The sequence below is a fragment of the Silurus aristotelis genome (genome assembly GCF_946808225.1).
Source record: "Silurus aristotelis genome assembly, chromosome: 25".
Lineage (NCBI taxonomy): Eukaryota > Metazoa > Chordata > Actinopteri > Siluriformes > Siluridae > Silurus > Silurus aristotelis.
The window spans coordinates 3107210-3128994 of record NC_139598.1 but is presented as its reverse complement, the minus strand read 5'-3'; the positions used below and the strand labels follow the sequence as shown (position 1 = coordinate 3128994).

General features: G+C 35.8%; 2 protein-coding genes and 1 long non-coding RNA gene across 3 annotated transcripts; 1 reads left to right on the top strand and 2 right to left on the bottom strand.

Annotated features, from left to right (window-relative positions):
* Positions 1-3040: 3040 nt before the first annotated feature.
* On the bottom strand, positions 3041-12078 carry LOC310719425 (uncharacterized protein). Its single transcript, XM_083529121.1, has 18 exons — positions 11743-12078; positions 11443-11486; positions 11282-11352; positions 10112-10242; positions 9551-9608; positions 9252-9450; positions 9088-9165; positions 8937-9005; positions 8664-8834; positions 7847-8241; positions 6994-7275; positions 6244-6819; positions 5406-6009; positions 5223-5293; positions 4593-4754; positions 4310-4470; positions 4082-4172; positions 3041-3980 (listed from the first exon to the last, which is right to left on the bottom strand). Exons 1-18 carry the CDS (start codon positions 11764-11766, stop codon positions 3895-3897), a joined length of 3273 nt encoding a protein of 1090 aa, XP_083385247.1. The 5' UTR covers positions 11767-12078; the 3' UTR covers positions 3041-3894.
* Positions 12079-13479: 1401 nt separating this feature from the next.
* Positions 13480-21321, top strand: LOC310720111 (uncharacterized protein). Its single transcript, XM_083530456.1, has 7 exons — positions 13480-13679; positions 14209-14310; positions 14398-14523; positions 19726-19762; positions 19853-19932; positions 20755-20856; positions 20959-21321. Exons 1-7 carry the CDS (start codon positions 13608-13610, stop codon positions 21088-21090), a joined length of 651 nt encoding a protein of 216 aa, XP_083386582.1. The 5' UTR covers positions 13480-13607; the 3' UTR covers positions 21091-21321.
* LOC310719975 lies at positions 14685-17785 on the bottom strand. Its single transcript, XR_014531617.1, has 2 exons — positions 17131-17785; positions 14685-14718 (listed from the first exon to the last, which is right to left on the bottom strand). It is a non-coding gene; the product is annotated as an uncharacterized lncRNA (long non-coding RNA).
* Positions 21322-21785: the final 464 nt, after the last annotated feature.

Sequence of the window (21785 nt, the reverse complement as noted above, 5' to 3'; positions counted from 1 at the left end):
AAAAGTCGAAGTGCTGACTACACTTTTTTACAGGGCAGCAAAGCCTTCTCTGCTGGCCTCAACACTTTCAGAAACACTGACCTACATTTACAACCTAAATTCTAATATTCGTTCCATGAAATTGTATTCATTTATTCCCAACACTTTATTCTCTTCATTTCGTAGCGTTTCTCTTGGCTGCACTGCTTCCAGTACGTGTATGTGGAAGTTACATTTTAGATTAGATTTCAGCCTCTATGTGCTGCCATGTCAATCTAATCTGCCCAGGGCCTTCAGAGTCAGTACTGCTGGCCTTTTACCACAGAGAATATTACCAACAGGTCTGTTTCTTGAACCAATAAGATTTCATATTCGCGTCACAGGGCAGCTAGCTGGCCCAGAATAGCGGCAGCTTTTTCCGTCCTCTGATTGGTTGGTTAGATTGAAACTGTTACAGCCAAGTTCGACTGGCAACACACGTGTGTAGCTCTGCACACATTATAACATCCGAGTTAGACTTTTTTACGCCTACAGAGGAAGAGAGTTTCTTGCTTTAATAAAATTTTATTCACCCTTCTTATGTGAAATGCCTCTCTCTCTGTAATGACACACGTTGTTATATTGCGTGTATAATATTGATGGTTTCTATAATTGTGACTTGATAGTGGTGGTATTAAGAGGTGCATTAAGTTGGGTAGGTCCCCACTGAAGGCCCAGGTACCAAATGCAGGCCCGCCACTGACTACTAACTGTTTAATTGTCACGCTGGTAACTGGACCTCAATTTTTATCTGCTATAAATCTACCTTGAATGAATACTTTTCAAGTTTTAAATACTCTAATCAGCATGGGCATGAACAACTATAGATGCTTCAAGCAATTGTATGCTTATTAATGAAACCAAACTCAACAAAGATATATATATATATATATATATATATATATATATATATATATATATATATATATATTTTTTTTTTTTTTTTTTTCAAAGTGTTTAAGTGTTAAGTGATGGTTAGGTGTCGTCAAATTTCTGGCTGTATAGTGTAGAACTCTCGGCAGCCTTATAATAAGCATTCGAATATTTCTGTGTTGATGCCAAATTGTCAGGAAACCGTCAAAATCAGAACCATGACACATTTATAATGGTAGGAAACATCGACGTGACCAAATTTTTTGTCATTTTCCTACCACACATTAACTGCATTTTTTTTTCAGTGTAACTATTTTCAGCCTGGGATGAAATGATAATGTTTTCCATTACTGCCCGAGTACCTGGGTTTGATCTCACAAAAGACAGATGGAAAAGTATGAGGGAGGATAAAGAAGTGGTGTCTTCTTTTAAGAGGTGTGATTTTTTTTTTACTTCTCGACTGCTTTACTAAGCCACTTTCTCATCCTCCGCTACCATCGCTTTCATCCACACTGAACTCCCTCCTGCCACATTCTCTAAAAATGAGAACACACTAATCAGTGCTTCTAGGGGCCTGTAACTTAATGCAATATGCTGCTTTGCTTTACCTCAAAGAACACACTTCAGCTAAGGTTTGTGTCATGAAATCGATTTAGTAAATTATACGTTCTTTTTTCTCTGATCTCTTGATCAAGAGCTCAAGTGCTCTATTACAGACAGCAAAACTATTCCCTGAACATAGATGCAGACCAGCTGAATGTAACAAGATGGCATGAGCTGCAGGTATTTGTAACCACGTAGGTCCAAAAAGGTCTTTTTTTCGGTTTACAAAATTATTTTCAACATGACCTTTGAAATACTCCATGGTTAGAGTGAACAAATGAGGTTCAAAGGTTAGCTGTTTGTACTGGCATCAGCTTTATCCAGACTGGCAGGAGACAAAGTCTGTAAAATCAGTGCTCAGTCAATTCGGTATCTGACTCCAGGCTGCCAGTTGGCACTCACTTAAGAGAAGAGATTTACTCCTTCTTTGGCTCTGATCTGTTCTAAGCCTAGCTTTCTCTATAACCCAGGAAGGCTTCAAGATAACACGCATCAATGACACAAGCTGATCGTATCTTTCTGATCCCTTTTACTCAACCCGATAAATGCCAGAATGCTAAATATCATAACCAAACTCATCAGTACTCACAATTTATTATTAGAGTACTTATAATTTCCTTATAATTAATAGGAAACCATTTGAACACATTGTGCTTCACCATGATATTACTTTAGATTTAAAATTCTCAATTCTGATTGTTCAGATTTTGTTAATTTTGCACAGCAGCAGCTCTGACAGCAGTAAATCAATTTCCATGTTCGTATAACTTACTCTAACATTTTTATTGTTTCTATGGTAACAACTTATACATGGACTTAAATTGTGGACATGCCACATAAATGGTGTATCTGTCGATAGGTTTTTTTTTTTTTTTTTTTTTTTTTTTTAAACGTCAGTGTCAGCTGTAAAAATATTACCTTTTAATTTTTCTAGTACAAAAAAAAAAGTCTTAGGCAGAAGGTTTTGTGCTTTCTTGGTAACATGATAATCTGCACTTGTCTGTGAGGGACAAAATGTTATCACAAAAGTGCTAAAAGAAAAACGTCACAGATCTGCATAAAAGTAACTATAAATAGATTTAAAAAAAAATATTATAAAAACATACCATTGGCTAACAAGTTTATATTTAAATAATTATAACTAAAATTTAAAGAAACAGCATGGTATGTCCAATTTAGCTCACACAAAAAAAAATGCATCAATTAATCATAGGATTTGTGTTAAATTGCAACAATGCCAAAAAGTGGAATTGAGTTTTTTTTTTCCGAACCAAAAAGTCTTACATGATAAACAACTCTGCATATCTTAATCTAATAAATGGACACTGATTGATAGTGTGCTTACCTTAACTTAAATCCCATAACGCGTGTCAGTATTACATCTCACACCATCAGTTTTGGATGCAGAAGACTTTTCAACAATGTTTGTCTGAACACTTGTGAACAGCAAACAATCTCTAAGCATGCTTAATGTCAGCATAAACAAAGTGTTGAAATCAGCTGAACATGACCATAACAGGACTGAATATCTCTGTGCATACAAAACTGAAGTTTTGGAAAACATCTGTATTACTTGTGAACAGAAGTAGCAGCAAATGCATCCTACATCAAAATTTAAATTATTTGTAAATAAGATGATCAAAATGTTATCGTTGATTGCTGGGTTTGCAAGTTGTATAATGGTAAGCATGTTATGTAATTAAAGCATATGGCAGGTGAATCACAATGATCAAGAAAAAAAAAAAAGGCAGACACCACATTCTGCCCAATGGATCCATGGAACATGGACAGTTCTCAAGTACAGAAAGCAGACTGTGGAGCTCCAATCAGTTCTGATAGAATGCATCAATAAAGATTCATCACAGGCATAATGTTAGAGATAAATACTAATGTTCATGTGAGGTTGTGAGGACATTTCAAATATTGATTTCAGTGTGTAATCAGGATTCCTCCACTGTAAGTTCAACCACAACGCACGGCTCTAAATATCCAGAAATCTTGAGTATTTTTTTTTTTTTAAACAAGTACTGTGGGTGACATGCATTATGATACAATGCCCCCTACTGACAAGTTTATTTATTTGACTTTTTAAGGGACACCGCTCCAAAGTGTATGCCTTTCACTGAAAACAGGACACAATGGTTTAAATAACAAGTTTAACAATGAAAGACATGTCGTCTTTTCAATCTATCACGGTGCAACAATGCTACTTACATTTTTTTTTTAATGCGACAAGCAAAAACTGTCCCTCTAATGACAAAACACAAAGCCTTTTAGGCTTTATCAAATCGATAAGATTTTTAAAACAATATATTTACATCATTTTACAATATCAATATCTTAGTCTTATCATATCCAGTACCAAAGGACATGATTTCCTGCAGTGATGCTTCCTCCATGTCAGCGTGTTGTGCGATTTGTTAACATCCTGTGGTACCACAAAACTGCAGGCTCTTGGCACATGTTGTGAATGCTATAGGATTGCCCTGGTGAAGAGACATGAGAAAAATATGATAACAGCATATAAACAAAAACAAAGAAAAAAGTTTATAAGGACAACTTAATTAATGATTTTATTGTTTATTACCACAAGGTGTCATAAATGTTAAGCCCGAGTTGTAGACCTTCTGGGTGCCGTCGATTTCCACCCGCACACAACTTGATGCCACGTTAAATACCTTAAAAAAAAAAATGAAAACTTTGTTTTCTACCAGATACTCAAACATACTCTGTGTATGTTAACATTATTAATGAGCGCTTTCACACACACACACACACACACACACACACACACACACACACACACACTACTTACAGTAATTACATTAAGATCCAACTGCGCAGGTTTTTTCATATACGAGCCCAATAAAATCTTGCCACTTGAGAATGTGTTGTTTTGAAGGTCGATCATATGACCCATAGCTCGTCCAGCATGACAGTGCCAATGGAAGTCGTCTGGACTAATGCCTTTACTATCTAGTAGAGCAAAACACACTTGTGTTAGAATAACCACTATAAGAGAATTAACATGTAACAAAAATAATATATTCACTAACAGTTCCAACAAAAGTGCATTATTAATACATGCATACATTTACCTTTTGATGTGGTTGGCCAAATATGAGTAAACCAAACACAGAGGTTATCCCAGTCTTCATTATCTAGAACAATGGGCTTCAGTGGAGGACCACATAGATCACAGTCTGCGAGAACACGGGGTGTGTACCGCGTTTCAGGAGTTATACGAGATGATGGCAAATCTGAAATCAGGGCATAATGCATTAATAAAAAAAAAAAAGATTATAAGCCTAGGTGAAACATTCAGCGCAAAGTAAACAGGCCAACTTTACAGTTTTCGGAGCGCATGCTCTAAATGGTCAAAATTTATCATTAAAAAAAAAATCTTTGGCCCAAAAGGTTTCAGTAAACTAAACTCAGACAGCTCAGACAGCGCCAAGCAATTCGAGTACAAGCTGAAACATTCTAGTGTTAGATTGGGGAATTGATTGGCACATCTGCTTTTTTTCAAACACAGTTGTTTAGAAGTATATTACAGGATGTTCCCATGTCAAGATTTTGGAAGCAGAAAACACAAAAAAATTTTAAAAGTTGACAGTTCTAACGTGACCTTTTCCACAATTTTTCCTTTTCATTCCTCAAACATATTCCATATTTTAATAACCTCTGATTTGTGAAATAAATATTCAGGCTTATTATTCACCACTTACCAACATCATCATGCTCTTCATATCGCTCCAGCTCGATTAGTGATGAAGGACCACTTTTGTAAGTAAAGTCACTAAATCACAGAGGGATTTAAAAAAACAAACAAAAAAACATTTCAGATGAGCCTCATTACAGACTATTTAACATCACTGTATTTGGTATTTGTTAGATTTAAGGCAACTTACTAATCCGATGCTCTGTTGGATCCACTTAATGCTCGAGTATTAGTTTTTCTCAAAAGAGCACTGGACTCTGGAACAACACCACTCACACACACGTCAAAAGTAGCATGGCCGCTAGCCTGCTGCTGATCGTCATTGTGAAGGTGCTCACTGGAATGCTCTGACTGGTCCTCCAGAGAGTGCAGCAAGTTTCTGCGACCCTGCTGCCAGACTCCTTGCCCGCTCTCTGTAGAGGGGCCCGGTTTCCCAGAGTCATATATCGCATTAAATGTGGCCAACGATCCTCTGACTGATTTTGGTGTGTTGATCATGTTCATTCTCTTTTTATTCTGGCCACGCCCCACCATCTTTTGTAAACTGTACATTCCATGAAACGCACTTTGTAGAGGATCCATCTGTGGCCTGGATGTTTGTGGAGAATTTCGTGGAGACTGAGAGCTTTCAGCATGTTCCTGAGACTGTGGAACCTCCCACCAGTTTCTGGGTGGTTTTCTCTGGCGTTTTACTGGAACCCTCTCTGTCTCATCACATAACCGTGGAGGACATTTCTGAGCCGATCCACTTTGACCTTCTCGTGTGTAGATTTTGTCAAACACCCTTTTATTTCCTGTGAGAAAATATTCAATATGTTTTCATTAATAGAAATGTATAAATAAAGATAAACCGAGTCATGGAACCACACTAAACAAGAGATCAGTATGAGGGAATTTGTTAAATGGAGACAGGCTGAAGCAAATCTTCAAAACTAAATGTTAAAATTATGTAGCATGCATTCATCATTTATATCTTAATCTGAGATATGTATAAAAAAAATTATAGATGTTTCATTGTGTGCATTCACCTGGAGTTAAACTATGCTGTCGAGGAGATCGACTACAGATCACTGGACTGAGCTGCCCTGAAGCCTCATTATATATTGCCTCTTCTTCAACCAGTGGAACTGGCATCATTTCATGCTGCTCTCTAGATCCTGACTTTGGTTTCCGACGACCACCCGCTGATTTATTTTTTTTACATGAATCAGCAGGATTAGACTTCTTTCCTTTTTTGGGCAGTTTTTTAACAGTAATCGTCTCGTTCTGTATTACTTGAGCAGCAAAAGATGACTCTTGCCCAGTTGAGTCTGTTAAAACTGGAGATTTCCTCTGGGTTTTCCTGTTCTTTTTAAGTTCTTGTAATGACCAAATGGCCTCTTGTTGCTCCTGCATGTTGTTTTCATTCTGCTGTGTGAGCCACCAATCCCCAGGTGGTTTTCTTTTTCTCTTGCAAGTTGCAGAAGCCTCTTCAGATACTTTAACTTCAGGCACAGGAAGTTCCTTTTTCTTTAAGACTTCTTTAGTTTTCCCCGTCATCTTCTCCTTCGCTGGTTTTCTTGGACCACGCTGCTTAGATGCAGGCTCTTTATTTGCTTTAGTAACTAGAACAGCAAAAAAAAAAAAAACACTAAATATTAAAAAAAGGTTTGAAATCGGTCTACATCGTGCCATTATATAAAATTGACAATAAATCTCTTTAGACTAAAAAGGACAGATATTGGTGAATTTACAACAAAGATACAATACATATATATTATTGTTTTCTTTGCCCGTACCTGTGTTTTTGCTCTGAGCCTCTGATTGTTCAGCAGGGTCCGGTGGTATATCAGTGTGATTTTGCACCTCGGATACCTGCTTGTGCTCTTTAGCCTGTTTCTTCTGCACAGTCAAAACAGGTTCTTCTTCTCCTGTATTTGTTTCAGTGGTCAATTTATCATATGTTCCCCTTTTAGCTGTAGGCTTTTCAGCAGGAATTTTGGTATGCTCATCATTTTCATCTTTGCTGCCATACTGGTGAGGCTTGAAGGTTTTGCCTTTTGGTCTTTGTTTACCTGTAACTATAAAGAAAAATTGATAAAGACTAAAGATGACAAAAACCCTTCCTATTAAGTAGGTGGTCACCAGGCATCTAAAAAGGTGAGCTGTCAAACAAGTTGCTATGAATTCTGTGTAATTAATACACACACAAAAATTAGTAGAATGACGCACTGAGACTGGATAATATAATATCAGCCTTTCCTTTTGAGGGAGGACAGGTGTTAAGACTTGCTGTGAGCATTTGTGTCAAATTATTTACAACATTATTACAACATAATATTATGTAATTATTTCTAATACAATTTAATCATTTTTATAGAACTGTGGCTCTGTGTTGGCTGCTCGTTTCCTGATTTCTACAGAAATTTGTTCCCGTTTTTCAGAACACAAAAAAGATCATATTTCAGCCACACTATTTTCATACACACCATAAACCCAATCTAAGCTTATCAAATTCAGGTGTCCTTAAACACTCCTTAGGCACTTACCCTAGTGGTATAGTTTTGGGGCAATTTGCATACTGTACAATAAAACTGTGTGGGATGGATATTTTTGCAGTGTAGATGATGACTATCACACAGTCACACATACCAGGTTTATCAGCATCTTGATTGGTGTCTGGAGAAAGACAGATCTGTTCTCCACCTGCCAGGTCTTCATTGACTTCATCCTCCCTCTCTTCTGGAACTGACTGAACCACCGTGTCTTTAACAGTCATATCAATAGCCTTTCCACGCTTTGCCTTTGTTTTCTTTTTGGGTTCATCTTTGTGGCTCTCAGCTTCTTTCGTCTGCTTTGGAGAAGCTTTTTCTTTTAAATCCATCTCCACAGGACCGTTCTCCGGTTTGGATTTTTCTTTGATCTCAGTTTTCCTGGGAATGATGAAGCGAATGGGGCTGTCATCCTCCAAGATCATGAAGTCTTCCTCCTGAACATGTGGAGAAGGAGCACGAGCTGGTTGCTTCAAAGTTTCTTGTTTCCTGTAACTAAATATTAAAAAGAAAACAGCAAAAGAAATCAAATATCACTGGCAAAAAAAGTATTTCTGAGTGATGTACTCTGATATAAACTGTTTTTCTATGGTAGATATTACAAAGAAACCAACAAGGTCTTATGTTACATCTGTTGTAAACATACTATTATGTAATCATATCATTTGCAACATGTGGATGAGCTCATTGTTTGGTAGAATTAAACATTTTTTTTTACACTTGTTTACTGATTTCTTTAAATTATTTGCTCACCATGTAATCACTTCAGATGGAGTCTACATTAATGTTTACATTTGTTCATTATACTGTAAAATTTTATATCTACTCAGATTAATCTTAAAATTATTAAATTGGATTTGAGAGTCCTACTGCAAAATGTCTTTCTCTGTAAATAACCAACAACTTTGTAAACTTACCCTGAGGCTTTTGGCTGTAAAGAATTTCTGAGCTTTTTCTGGAACAATGATTGTTTAACCCCAACTTCTTCAGCCACTTCCTGCCCCTGTTTGTTAGCTTGCTTCTCTGGAAGAGGTTCAGGCTGACAATTTTGTATCAAAACTACAGGAGATAAACAGAGGTGTCCATCCCTGACAAAAAAAAAATGATTATGAGAAGAAAAGTTATGTAACTGCCATAAACTGACCTTATTATTTAATAATTAAACATTTTTAAAAAAATCTAGTTCTCACATTCGGGGCTCCTCAGGTTCTGGTGCCGATCTCTTACACACCTTTTCTGGTGACTTTATCGGTGTTGAGCTGCAATAAAAATGATAAAATTAAGTGTTGCATGCACAGATCTATAATTCCCTGAGTCTGTATTATGAATCATTTAACTAACCTTATTAAAGGATCATTCTGTTTTGTGGGCTTTCCAAACTCCAATCTTGCTGGAGGAGATGCTAAGGATTGACTGTCTCTGTAAAAACAAACAAACAAAAACAAACTAATAAATAAGTGCTGTTTAACCAAATATTTACAAAAAGCCATTTCTGGTATCCTCACCCTTGAGAACAATTTGTGCTTTCTGATCTCCGATTTATCTGTGGTTTACTCAAATCGCCCACAACTGGCTCCTCATCCTCAATGCCGAAGAGCAGTGGAGAGGTTTCTGACTTTTCTCCATCCTCTGCAACAACTTCCACTGCTAACAGCTCAATTGGACTGGAGGTCTTAATAGGAGCAATTTCATCTAATGGGCTCCCTGATAAAGGACAGATACAATGAGTACAGAAGTAAAAACCATATGACACAAACAGACAAGTTACAGCCCTTTAAACTGTGGCTTCAAACAATTCTGTTACCTTTGAAGTTTAAATGGTCCGTCTGGATGCCAACTTCTGCTGCCAAAACGTCAGAAGACTGAGAATAAAAAAATAAATAAAAAATGACCATTAGGCAAATATTACATACTGCACACTTGCATACTGTGTTCGTTTCTCATAATTAGTTATCAACATACGGTTGTCGTTTGTTAGTCTTCGTAAATGAACACACACAGGAACGCAAAAAGGATGAGTATTTTCCCCCAGATTTTCAGGATTTTTTTTTTTTTATTACCCATGAACATGAAAGAGTGCTACTGAATGCATCACATCATTCAAACTCTGATCACATCTTAACTTAAAAACTAAATCATATAACATGTAAAGAGATATTTCTGGATATATCCATTGTAGCAGTTGTTCTTCCTGGCCACAAGATCTTAAATTCTATAGAGCTAATATTCAAACATATTTGTAATAAACCAATTATATTATTCATTCTTTTGCCATCTCAGGGTTAGAGTGAATGCTGTTATTTTTTCAATAATGGGGCTTGTATGTTTCCACCTAATCAAATTCAGCAAATAAAATCGAACATACCTTGAGAGGACTGATCTCCCCTCCGAAATGTAAGTCTGTCTTCAAAGGGGGCGACTGGCTTCCTTTGTTTTGTTTGTCTAACTCTGGACTCTTGGGCAGCGGCGAGAGGAGCGGCGTCCCCGGATCTGAATCTACAACATGGCAGAGATTTCAGGCAATGACAGATGCTTGTGATATTAGAAAGAAAAAAAACAAAGAAATAAAAAGACTTTCAATTGTTGCATATGCATTACAGAAGGAGTCCCAAACCACCGGTGATGCAAACTGGTACCAGGCCACATAGAAAAAATAAAAACATTTAATGTTTATTTCCATTTTGATTCTGCATTATGGTGAGTTGAGTTACATTTTCATTCTATATTTAATAATTAAATGATATAATATGTATTCCAGTAATAAGAAGTATGTTATTGTGATTACTTCACAATAACGTCCATATCATATTATTTGTGTTTGTCCTGCATGAAACTGGTCTGTGGTGCAAAAAATAAAAGAATAATTTGGGGACTGCTGTATGTTTTTATATATATTTATATTTATATAAACGTTATATATAAACGTTAACACGTTGAAGCTAATCAATTTTAACAATTAAATTAAAACCTTAATCTTAGCACACATTCTTTTCACAATGTGCTTGCTTTAATCAGATATATAGTAATAAATAAATAAATAAAAACTCCACTAAAAAATACTTTTTATTTACTAAACATTTGTTTTACTGATGTGCCAAGTCTCTAAACAAGCACCAAAATCCCCCATGATGCACACATAGCAAAAGTTTAATTTGGTGTCCTGTTTACACACACACACACACACACACACACAAAGCATAACTTTATGACCAGCTGCCTATTGTGTTGGTCCCCCTTTTGCTGAAAAAACAGTCCTGATTCGTCAAGCATTACCCTCTTCAGCAGTTTGAGCTACAGGAGCTCGTCTGTTGGATCGGACCCCATAGACCAGCCTTCTCTCCCCACGTGCATCACTGAGCCTAAGCCGTCCACGACCCTGTCACCGGTTCACCACTGTTCTTTCATTGGACTACTTTTAATAGATATTGAGCACTGCAGACTGGCAACAACCCACAAGACCTGCAGTTTGGGAGATTCTCTGACCCAGTCGTCTAGACATCACAATTTGGGAGAAGAAGAAACAAAAACAACTTACCCAAGTCGTCAAAAATGTTGTCAAGGTCCCGCATACTAAAGACATCTTTAATCTTCAGCTGACATGGAGCGCTGGAAAACACAAACACACAGACTTTTTTATTGAACAGCTTCACCGAGTGCGTGTGTGAAAGAGAGACTCAATGAGGGTTGATTACTGACCTGTCCTCTGGCTGAAAGTACCGGAGTTTCTTCTTCGCTCGTCCCTAAAACGGTATTGTGCAAGTAATCACACTTTATCTATACATGACCTGCTCATTAACATCATAATAAAATAAACAACAAATGGCTGTAAAAATTGGCATCATATAATAATAAATATTACTCCTGCAGAATCCTGAACTGTTTCATTTACATCAGTATTTCCTCCAGCGCCTCAAAGCAAAGCTAACGATTTCAACCCCGCTTTAAATTAGCACAACAGCTAACTAAAGATCCATTTTCATCACACCATCTACTGACCAAATTCATCATCTTTCGCTCCATCTTTCGGTTGAAGAAAATCCTCAGCGCCGGTTCGACTTTATTCCGTGGACTGCAATGTTGTTTTTAGCTAGCTAGCTAGCAAACATTAGCTGGCTCAGTTTGAAAAAATCTCAACCACAACATAAAAATTAACATTTTTTTTAACCCTTATTTATAAATGGGTTCTATAGTCTTACTTAATATATTGTCGTATTTTCCCCTGAGAGACAATAAATATTAAATGAACGATAAAGAAGCTAACGCGCTAAGCATTTGTCAACACAATTTCCCGCGTCCACTTCTTTCTTCTTCTTCGCTGCGCTGTTGGTTTGGCGCACACGAATAACATATTGTCGCCACCTAGCGGACATGAGTGGAAGTTGTTAGATAGATAGATAGATAGATAGATAGATAGATAGATAGATAGATAGATAGATAGATAGATAGATAGATAGATAGATAGATAGATAGATAGATAGGTAGGTAGATTACATAATGAAAATATTTTTAATTAAATAATAAATTACGTAATTAAGATATATGCATTTTTTCAGTAACTAATGTGGTCAGTATATATACTGAAATTAATTGTGCCAGGAAATGCAGTGTGTATTCCATCTTAATTTAGAACTGTAGATTTTTGTATTTGTTGTACTCTTAAATCGGAAATGGGTGCATTAATGGTTTCTACTGATATTGGATTAAAACCCTTAATAAAACAAGCACATTTACACATATCTTGTTTTTGGCGCCCTCTAAAGGCTCATCGACGGAATGCAATTCCATTCTTGCTATAATAACACTGAAAACCAGCGATTAACCAAAATAAAAACACAATGAATCTTTTCAAAACCCTAATATTGTGTATTATCAATTACACCACAATAGTATTTGAACTTTAAGGAAATATATAAAAGAGGACATTTCACACAAGTGTCTATAAAAATGCAGACACTTTATATAATATATTGACTTGTTTAAACAAAATAAAAATGTATAAAAAAAACAATAGTCTATTAAATTGTAAACTTGTTTAAATAAAAAATTTATAAAAGTGTAAATGATAAAGCATAGTATAGAATAAAATTATGTGCCACAATACTTAACTGCAAAATAAAATAAGTATGTATTTTTATTGTTGTAAAGTCTGAAATATGGCAAAACAATGGATTACCCATGGGTTACAAAGGCCTGTAAGGAATTGTATAATGATTAAGAAAATCACAATAATTAAAAATTGATTATTACATTGAAATATTCTCACAAGTATAACACCCTGATGGCAATTTCTGAAAAAAAAAATTAGCTTTTATTCCAAATAACAGATGTGTGAGTAGAGAAAATGATAAATGGTTTAAGTAAAAGTCATGAATGAGGATTCATAATCATATGCCACCTATATCAGAAATAAGAAAAAAAATCTAAATTTCTAATAAAAAAGAAAGAAAGGGAAAAAAGGGGGGGGGGGGGAAATATATTATTACATTTATCCTCTTTAAACTTTAAAGTTGATTATGTATTTACTTATTTATTTATAAAGTGATGTGTTAAAAATGTGCTTTAATTTGAAATCTATGAAATTGCGTTTGTTTTTTTCCCCGGACAAGAAGCAGCCTTTTGATTGGCTGGATTTTCTCTTTGTGATGCCGAACCTCGCTCTTGATTGGTTGCTCTGTGTTTGCTTGCTTTAGGTAACTAAACCTGGACGTGTGCAGATTTGGAGCTGGTTTGGTTTGTTACGTATTTCCGGTCAGATGATTTTGGGAGTGGTGGTTTGTGATCTACAGGGTGCCTGGTTACCTCGTGGAAAGCTTTAGGAACCTTAAAGTAATATAGTTCACTTTTGCCTTCAGACATAGAAAATGCCTTTGTTGTGCGGAGGAACCACCGCGGCGAAGGACGCCGATGAGGAGGTGCAGAAGATCTGTGATGAGGTTGGTGTTTGGTGGATGGTGGAAGGTTGTTGGTGTGTTTTGGAACTTTGCTGGAGGTTTATTTTTTTGCATGCAACTTTCTAGAAAAAAATAAATGTATTCTCCATGTCCTGATTCTGATTTAACAAGAAAAATCGTACAACTTAGGTCCAGGTGTGTGTAATAAAAATGAAAATAAACATGTAGTAGTGATTTACATAATCAGGGCGGATTGACAAAAGTTTCATGTGGTACATCAGGTCTGGTTCATGTCAATTCCGTTATAATTATTTGTAATCACATATCTGTTCACTACAAATAAAGTGAAAAATAAAAACAGAAACTTAAATTGAACATCACGTAGAGATTTAAATGTGTGTGAGAATAAATAACTTGCTGGATTGGATTTTCCTTCAAAAAGGAATTTTTTTTGTAACAAAAATGCAGCTGAATATTAAAGTGATGATTTTGTGTGTATGTGTCAATCAGTCAGTCAAATTGAATTATAAATCATATTGTTGTACAAGACTATTTTTTTTTTGGATTGCAGCTGAAGCCCCATGTGGAGGAAAAAGCAGGAAGAACATTTAATGTCTTCACTGCTAAATCCTACAAAACACAGGTGGTAGCTGGGACAAACTACTTCATCAAAGTAGGACACAAACACACTTACATGTGCTCAGGTAATATTTTCAGTAGCCTCTGATATACATATAAATGTTTCATGTATGTTTTCTAGGTCCAGGTGGGTGATGAGGAATGTGTTCACATGCGTGTCTATAAGATGTTACCTCATGCTGGAGAAAAACTGGAACTTCATGGAATACAGACACAGAAATCCCATCAGGATGCTATCGAATACTTCTAAACAGACGCTCTATTGAGGAAAAAATATACCATAGAAAAAGCACTAACACTTAAACAAGCAATTACTTAAAATTTCTAATATGTATTGGATCTCACCCACTTACACTTACACGTTTATTCTGACTCAATTCCTGAACTGACAAAAATCATCTGCTTCTATAATCAAATAAACTGAAAAGTAAATATTTTCAAACTATTTTTTTGTCATACATATTCCTCATTAAAGAGAACATAAATACAAGAGTATTTGGTGTCTGATGTGTTTATTATATGTTTGTATGTTCATTTCAAAGAATGCAATATCTCAACATATTACATATTTCTTTCAACAAAAAACTTTGTGGTAACACAATCATCCATTTTACAGTGTGTTATTTGTTTACCAACTTACACTTTCCTAGATTAAGTCATTGGACTTCTGATTGTTAAATTGTAGTTCAAATCCCCAAGCTGCCAAGCTACCCCTCAGACGCCCACTTATATAAATAAATGTAAGTTGCTGTGGATAACTGCCAAATTATATTTCTATATTTATATACAAAAATGATATAATACACATTCAAAAAACCAAGAATGTGAGAATTTATTCCCAAAATGTACTGGATTTTCATAAATACATGTGAAACTGAAGGAGTTTTTGAATACTACTGAATTTATCACATTATTCATACTCTGATCACTACATTATTTATAATCAGCAGTGGCGGGAGGTCAGGGACAGCAAAGCCTTCTCTGTTGGCCTAAACACCATCAGAACCACTGACCTACATTTACAACCTAAATTCTAATATTCGTTCCATGAAATTGTATTCATTTATTCCCAACACTTTATTCTCTTCATTTCGTAGCGTTTCTCTTGGCTGCACTGCTTCCAGTACGTGTATGTGGTTGTTCGATTTTTTGTCCAATCAGATTTCAGCCTCTATGTGCTGCCATGTCAATCTAATCTGCCCAGGGCCTTCAGAGTCAGTACTGCTGGCCTTTTACCATAGAGAATATTACCAACAGGTCTGTTTCTTTAACCAATTAGATTTCATATTTGCGTCACAGGGCAGCTAGCTGGCCTAGAATACCATCAGCATTTTTTCGTCCTCTTGTTGGTTGGTCAGAGTGAAACTGTTACAGCCAAGTTCGACTGGCAAAACACGTGTTTACCTCTGCACACATTAGTACACCTAAGTTAGATTTTTTTTTAAGATTACAGAGGAAGAGAAATTGATTTGGTCTCGGACATACTTAAAAATTGAATTTTAAGAAAAGCTAGACATCGTGAGGAAGTCGGCCATCCCAGAAGCTAGCTAGCATGTCTCAGCCTAGGAAAGGGTTTGTTCACCACTTCTAAACCAGTGAATACAAGCGGTACCACTGACTTACAGCCTCTGAGGAGCGGTGCAGATTATAAATCTGCATCTCTGGTGAGTAGGTTGTATTTTATTTACATTTGAATGTTTTTGTCATGTTAGTAGACAAATATTGATTCTGAACTGCTCCAGATGATGTAGGTGAACAGTTGTGGTTGTAGTGTAGAGGTTTGGAGTTATCTTTACTGTATTATATATTAACCACATGTGATATCTTAACATTTCTGAGTTGTTTCTGGATATATCAAATTATTGTATTAGGTTTTAATCCTGGCAATAAGACTTTAGGTAATATTCAAACATATCTATATTATATGTTCTGGACCATCTCAGGGTTAGGGTAGATGCTGTAATTTTTTTTAATAATAATACGACTTGGAGGCGGAACCTCACTGTTGATTGGTTGCTCTGTGTTTGCTTGCTTTAGGTAACTAAAGCCGGACGTGTGCAGGTTTGGAGCTGGTTTGGTTTGGTACGTATTTCCTGTCAGATGATTTTGGGAGTGGTGGTTTGTGATCTACAGGGTGTCTGGTTACCTTGTGGAAAGCTTCAGGAACCTTAAAGTAATATAGTTCACTTTTGCCTTCAGACATAGAAAATGGATGTGATTTGTGGAGGACCTAGTGCGGTGGAGGCTGCCAATGAGGAGGTGCAGAAGATCTGTGATGAGGTTGGTGTTTGGTGTATGGTGGAAGGTGGTTGGTGTGTTTTGGAACTTTGCTGGAGGTTTATTTTTTTGCATGCAACTTTCTAGAAAAAAGATTCATACTAAAGGTAAAATAAATGTATTTTCCATGTGCCGATTCTGATTTTACAAGAAATATTGTACACCTTCGGTCCTGGTGTGTGTAATAAAAATGAAAATAAACATGTAGTAGTGATTACATAATCAGGGCGGATTGACAAAAGTGAGTTGTTTAGTGAGTATTGGCTCATTAAGGGTTGCGTAATTGAAGCTGCCATGACTTGCACATGATAGATGAGTAAAAGTTAATGGATTTCCTGATTATATAAGACTATTTTTTGGATTGCAGGTGAAGCCCCGTGTGGAGGAAAAAGCAGGAAGAACATTTAATGTCTTGAGGAAAAAAGAAACCATAGAAAAATCACTAACACTCAAACAAGCAATTACTTAAAATTTCTAATATGTATTGGATCTCACCCACTTACACTTACACGTTTATAACTGACAAAAATCATCTGCTTCTATAATCAAATAAACTGAAAAGTAAATATTTTCAAACTACTTTTTTTTGTCATACACATTCCTCATTAAAGAGAACATAAAGATTATTTGGTGTCTGATGTGTTTATTATATGTTTGTATGTTCATTTCAAATGCAATACTTCAGATTAAATGTCAAGGTATTGTAAAAAAAATAAACATTGATACCGGGCCTCTGGTATTAATATGTTAATTTAACCATATTTCTTTCAACATAAAACTTTAAGTAAATGTAATTGGACTTCCCATCATCTCTCCCCCACTTAAAGCTTCCGTTCACACTCACTCACCGTCCGTTCTACAATTCACTCTGGAGATCATTCCTGAACTACCCGTACAAACGACTATATCTGGTTTCCGGTACTACTAAGGCCTATACTCATTTTCCGGTACTGTTACTTCCTGGCTTGTGTTTGTTCTCCTAAAGACTATTAAACCTCATTTATGGTACTACAACTACATTATTTATAAACAGTCACAGCTTAACTATATATTAACCACATGTGATATGTCAAAATTTCTGAGATGTTTCTGGATATATCAAATTATTGTATTAGTTTTTTTGCCTAGCAATAAGACTTTAGGTAATATTTTAACATATCTATATTATTTCTGGACCATCTCAAGGTTAGGATAGATGCTGTTATTTTTTCTAATAATGGAGGCTTCTGTCTAATGAACGGAACTCTTCTCTGAAACGTATGTCTCTTTCTTTTTTTTCTTCTTTCTTTCTTTTCTTGTAGTCGATGACGAAATAATTCTTTGTGATATTGTGAGTTAATTATTCACAGCACCATACTATTTTAACAGTAAAGGTGGACGTTTCACACATTTGTCTATATAACTGCAGACACTTTATATTATAGTTCATTGGCTTTTTTAAACAAAGTAGTGACTGGTGTATAAAGAAAGAAAACAATATTCCCAAAATGAAACCAAAATACAGCGTTTTCAGTAGTTTAACACACTTTAAAATGTGCAATATAGAGTAATATTATTGGTCCTAATATTCAACTGTGAAGTAACTATTTTTATTATAATTTTTTTTAAATATATAATATAGCCTTCCCGTGGGCTCACCACCTGCAGGAAGGACCGTAAGGGACCGGTGCTGAGAAGATTGGGCAGCAGTCGAAGGCGGGGGCCTTGACAGCCCGATCCCTGGACACGGAGAAGTGTCTGGGGAATCTGTTTAGACTGCTGCCCCCGCGACCCGAATTACGGATTAAGATGAGATGAGATGAGATGAGCCTTCCCGTGGGCTCACCACCTGCAGGAGGGACCGTAAGGGACGGTGCTGAGAGGATTGGGCAGCAGTCGAAGGCGGGGGCCTGCTTAGACTGCTGCTCCCGCGACCCGAATTACGGATAAGCGGGAGAAAATGAATGAATGAATGAATATAATATAGCAGAACAAATGCAGTGAATTACCCATTAATTAATTGAAGCTGCCATGACTTGCACAAATAGTAGATGCGTAAGAGTTAATGGATTTCCTGATTACATAAGACTATTTTTTGGATTGCAGGTGAAGCCCCGTGTGGAGGAAAAAGCAGGAAGAACATTTAATGTCTTCACTGCTAAGGTGGTTTTAAAAGCAAATTATTACATTCCTGAGTTTATTCTGCCATTTACATGAAGCTGTATACGTTTTCTTCAAGTTCATCTTTTGGCGTTAGGACCAAGAAAACATTTGACCCAACCTTTCGGGTTTTTAGTGCCATCTACAGGAAATACGACGGTACTGTCCGCGTGCACGCGAAGGGGGGTTGATTTCAGACCGGGGGTTTGAATTAGGCACAACACCCGTCCCAAGCCCGGATAAATGGGGAGTGTTGCGTTAGGAAAGGCATCCAGCGTAAAAACATGTGCCAAATCAAACATGCGGATCATGAATACGGATGATCCACTGTAGCGACCCCTAATGGGAGAAGCCGAAAGAAAGTTATAATCATTAAAAAGTTGACTGTTACTCTGAAATATGTTTCACAAGTACAATAACCTTACGGCAATTAAAAAAAAAAAAAGTTTTGTTTTTATTCCAAATAAAAGATTTAAATAATACTGCTTTGAACAAAATCACACTTTTTATTTAATACACAGACTGAAGTACTGAAGTTATTAAAATTAAAACACAATAATATAATTGATGGATTAAAATGAAGCTGATTTATTAATTTGTTTGTTTATATGTAATGTGTGTGAAATGCACGCTGTGGCAGTGACTATACGTTCTTTCAGAAACAAAGCAACCTTAATAATTATCTTTGGGGGCGGGACCTCGTTTATGATTCCAATTAAATTTGAACATCAGTTTCTTAACTTATAGCCTCAAGAAACTGATTTAAAAATTAAATTGGAAAATTTTGATTACTGACAATAGATTTCAAATTGCAGATGAAGCCTCGTGCAAAGGAAAAAACTGGAAGAACTTTTGATGTTTTCACTTCTGAATCCCTGGTCTGGTTACTTTCTCAATGCACTGTGCAGATTATTTCATGATATCAATGATTTATGCATTAAGCTGCTGAAGAACCAAAGAGCACATGTAAAATGAAGCCAATAACAGGGCCAGGGTGTAGGGGCGGGTCTTATAAGTTATATATATATACAAGTGCTTGTGTTTTATCCTCTGCACTTTGGGACATATTGGTAAGTGTTACTATTTTGGGTTTATGCTTTGTGTTTAGCTAAATTGTGTGTCAAATTCAGTTTTATTAAATATGAGGTCATTTTTGACAGCTACAATAAGAATGGACTTCTGTGGAGGGCTCTCTGAGGTGACCGATGCCAATGCTGAGTTGCAGCAAATCTGTGATGAGGTCAGTGTTTTATTTATTTATTTATTTATTTATTTATTTATTTATTTATTTATTTATTTATTTATTTAATGACATCTCCCATTCTATTGCTACAACAACTCAGATCAATAAAAATGATCTGCTTTACCAGCAAGTTTTGGTCAGTTTTCTGATCCTTATCAACCAGGAAAACAATATTATTAAAACTATTTAGGATTTCAGTCTTGGGCAAACTTAGTATTTAACCCATCATCATCCATCTTCATTATTCATCTTCATATTTTTTAGTTGTATGTTGTCCTGCATTTATTCCACAATGCTGATTGATTCAGGTCTGTGATGTTCAGACGTCTCATTTTGGGGGACTTCTATGTCTGACGTTTTACAAAATGTAATGATAAATTGATGAACATGTTGCTCATTTACAAAGATCAATAAAAGATTTGATATATTGACATTTTTCATATGGAGCCATTTATTTCTCAGCACTGAAAAATTCAGAACGTTTTCCCTCAGGAGAAAGTTTTCAAGACAGAAGTTTCTGGTTTCTGGTTATTTAGTAACATGACAAGCTGCGTCTTTGGTCTTATTAACTTCTAGAAGAGGGAGAAAGAAATGTTTTTTAAGATCATTGTTGTAAACATAAGCCACATGTCTTGTGTTTTAGATTTGTAATGTTTCAGTAAATGCTGATTGTGTAAAGATTTTTAGGAGTGAAAGTGCCATGACTTCTGCATCTGATAGATAAATTAGCGTGGTTATATTTAGAGGTTAAAAGTCAAGAAACTGATTTGTAAATTAAATTGGAATGTCTAATTACTAAAGATGGATTTCAAATTGCAGATGAAACCTCATGCAGAGAAAAAAACTGGAAGAAATTTTGATGTCTTCACTGCTAAATTCTACAAAACACAGGTGGTAGCTGGAACAAACTACTTCATCAAGGTTGGACACAAACCCACTCAATCTCCTGCTGAATAGACATGAAGCAATATATATTCAAACAATTCTATATCTGATAGCTGCTGGCCAATTCTTTTTTTGCAGGTCCACGTGGGTGATAAGGAATTTGTTCACCTCCGTGTCTATAAGATGTTACCTCATGCTGGAGAAAAACTGGAACTTTCTGGAATACAGACACAGAAATCCGAACAGGACCCCATCGAATACTTCGAATAGATACACGATTGAGGGAAAAAGAAACCATAGAAACAGCACTAACACTTATAAACAACCAATGAGTTTGAGTTTGTAAAACATATCAGATTCACTTAAAATATAAAACTACAGCCATATAATGTCAGTCATTTACAAATTATACTAAACTTTTTTTTCTCAGTTTCTAAAATGTGTCTTGAAAAATTCCATACTAATAAACTGAAAGTTAAAAATAAACACTTAAAAACATGACCATGGTTTGAATGTGTTCATTTGGAAATAATAAAGTGAAAATAAATATAATTACGTTTAGTTGACAAACTCAATCCTGTGAGTAGAAAATTATATTATAATTAAGTGTATTTTATTTGTTTACTCCATACCCCAGGGTGTGCAGGTTATCCCAATTAAAAAATACTTTTTAAGACTTTACCATCACCACAGAGGTGACGTTGGTACACTTTTTAGAAACAGATTTGTAGACACATGACCATAAGATTTGTATATGCTTTTTAAACATCCCATTCCACATTTAGTTCCCATTTTCTGTTATATTAACCCTCCACTCTTCTGGAAAGATGTTCCACTAGTATGAGTGTGCTTGTGGAAATTTGTGATCATTCAAACAAGTGAGGAGGCCTAGGGTGCAGTCAGCCTTCCAACTGTTCCAACAATCATGTTTAACAGGGTTGAGGTCAGAGCTCTATAGCAGGGAA

Excerpts from the sequence above, each read along its gene's own strand:
- LOC310719425 (XM_083529121.1), bottom strand. The coding sequence starts at position 11,766 with ATGGAGCGAAAGATGATGAATTTG. Across the intron at positions 5,294-5,405 it reads TCCAACAGAGCATCGGATTA|TGACTTTACTTACAAAAGTG; the intron begins GTAAGTTGCCTT and ends TCTGTGATTTAG. Across the intron at positions 3,981-4,081 it reads AACATTTATGACACCTTGTG|GGCAATCCTATAGCATTCAC; the intron begins GTAATAAACAAT and ends TCTCTTCACCAG.
- LOC310720111 (XM_083530456.1), top strand. The coding sequence starts at position 13,608 with ATGCCTTTGTTGTGCGGAGGAACCACCGCGGCGAAGGACGCCGATGAG. Across the intron at positions 14,524-19,725 it reads AGGATGCTATCGAATACTTC|TGCTTGTGTTTTATCCTCTG; the intron begins TAAACAGACGCT and ends TATATATACAAG. Across the intron at positions 19,763-19,852 it reads CTGCACTTTGGGACATATTG|CTACAATAAGAATGGACTTC; the intron begins GTAAGTGTTACT and ends CATTTTTGACAG.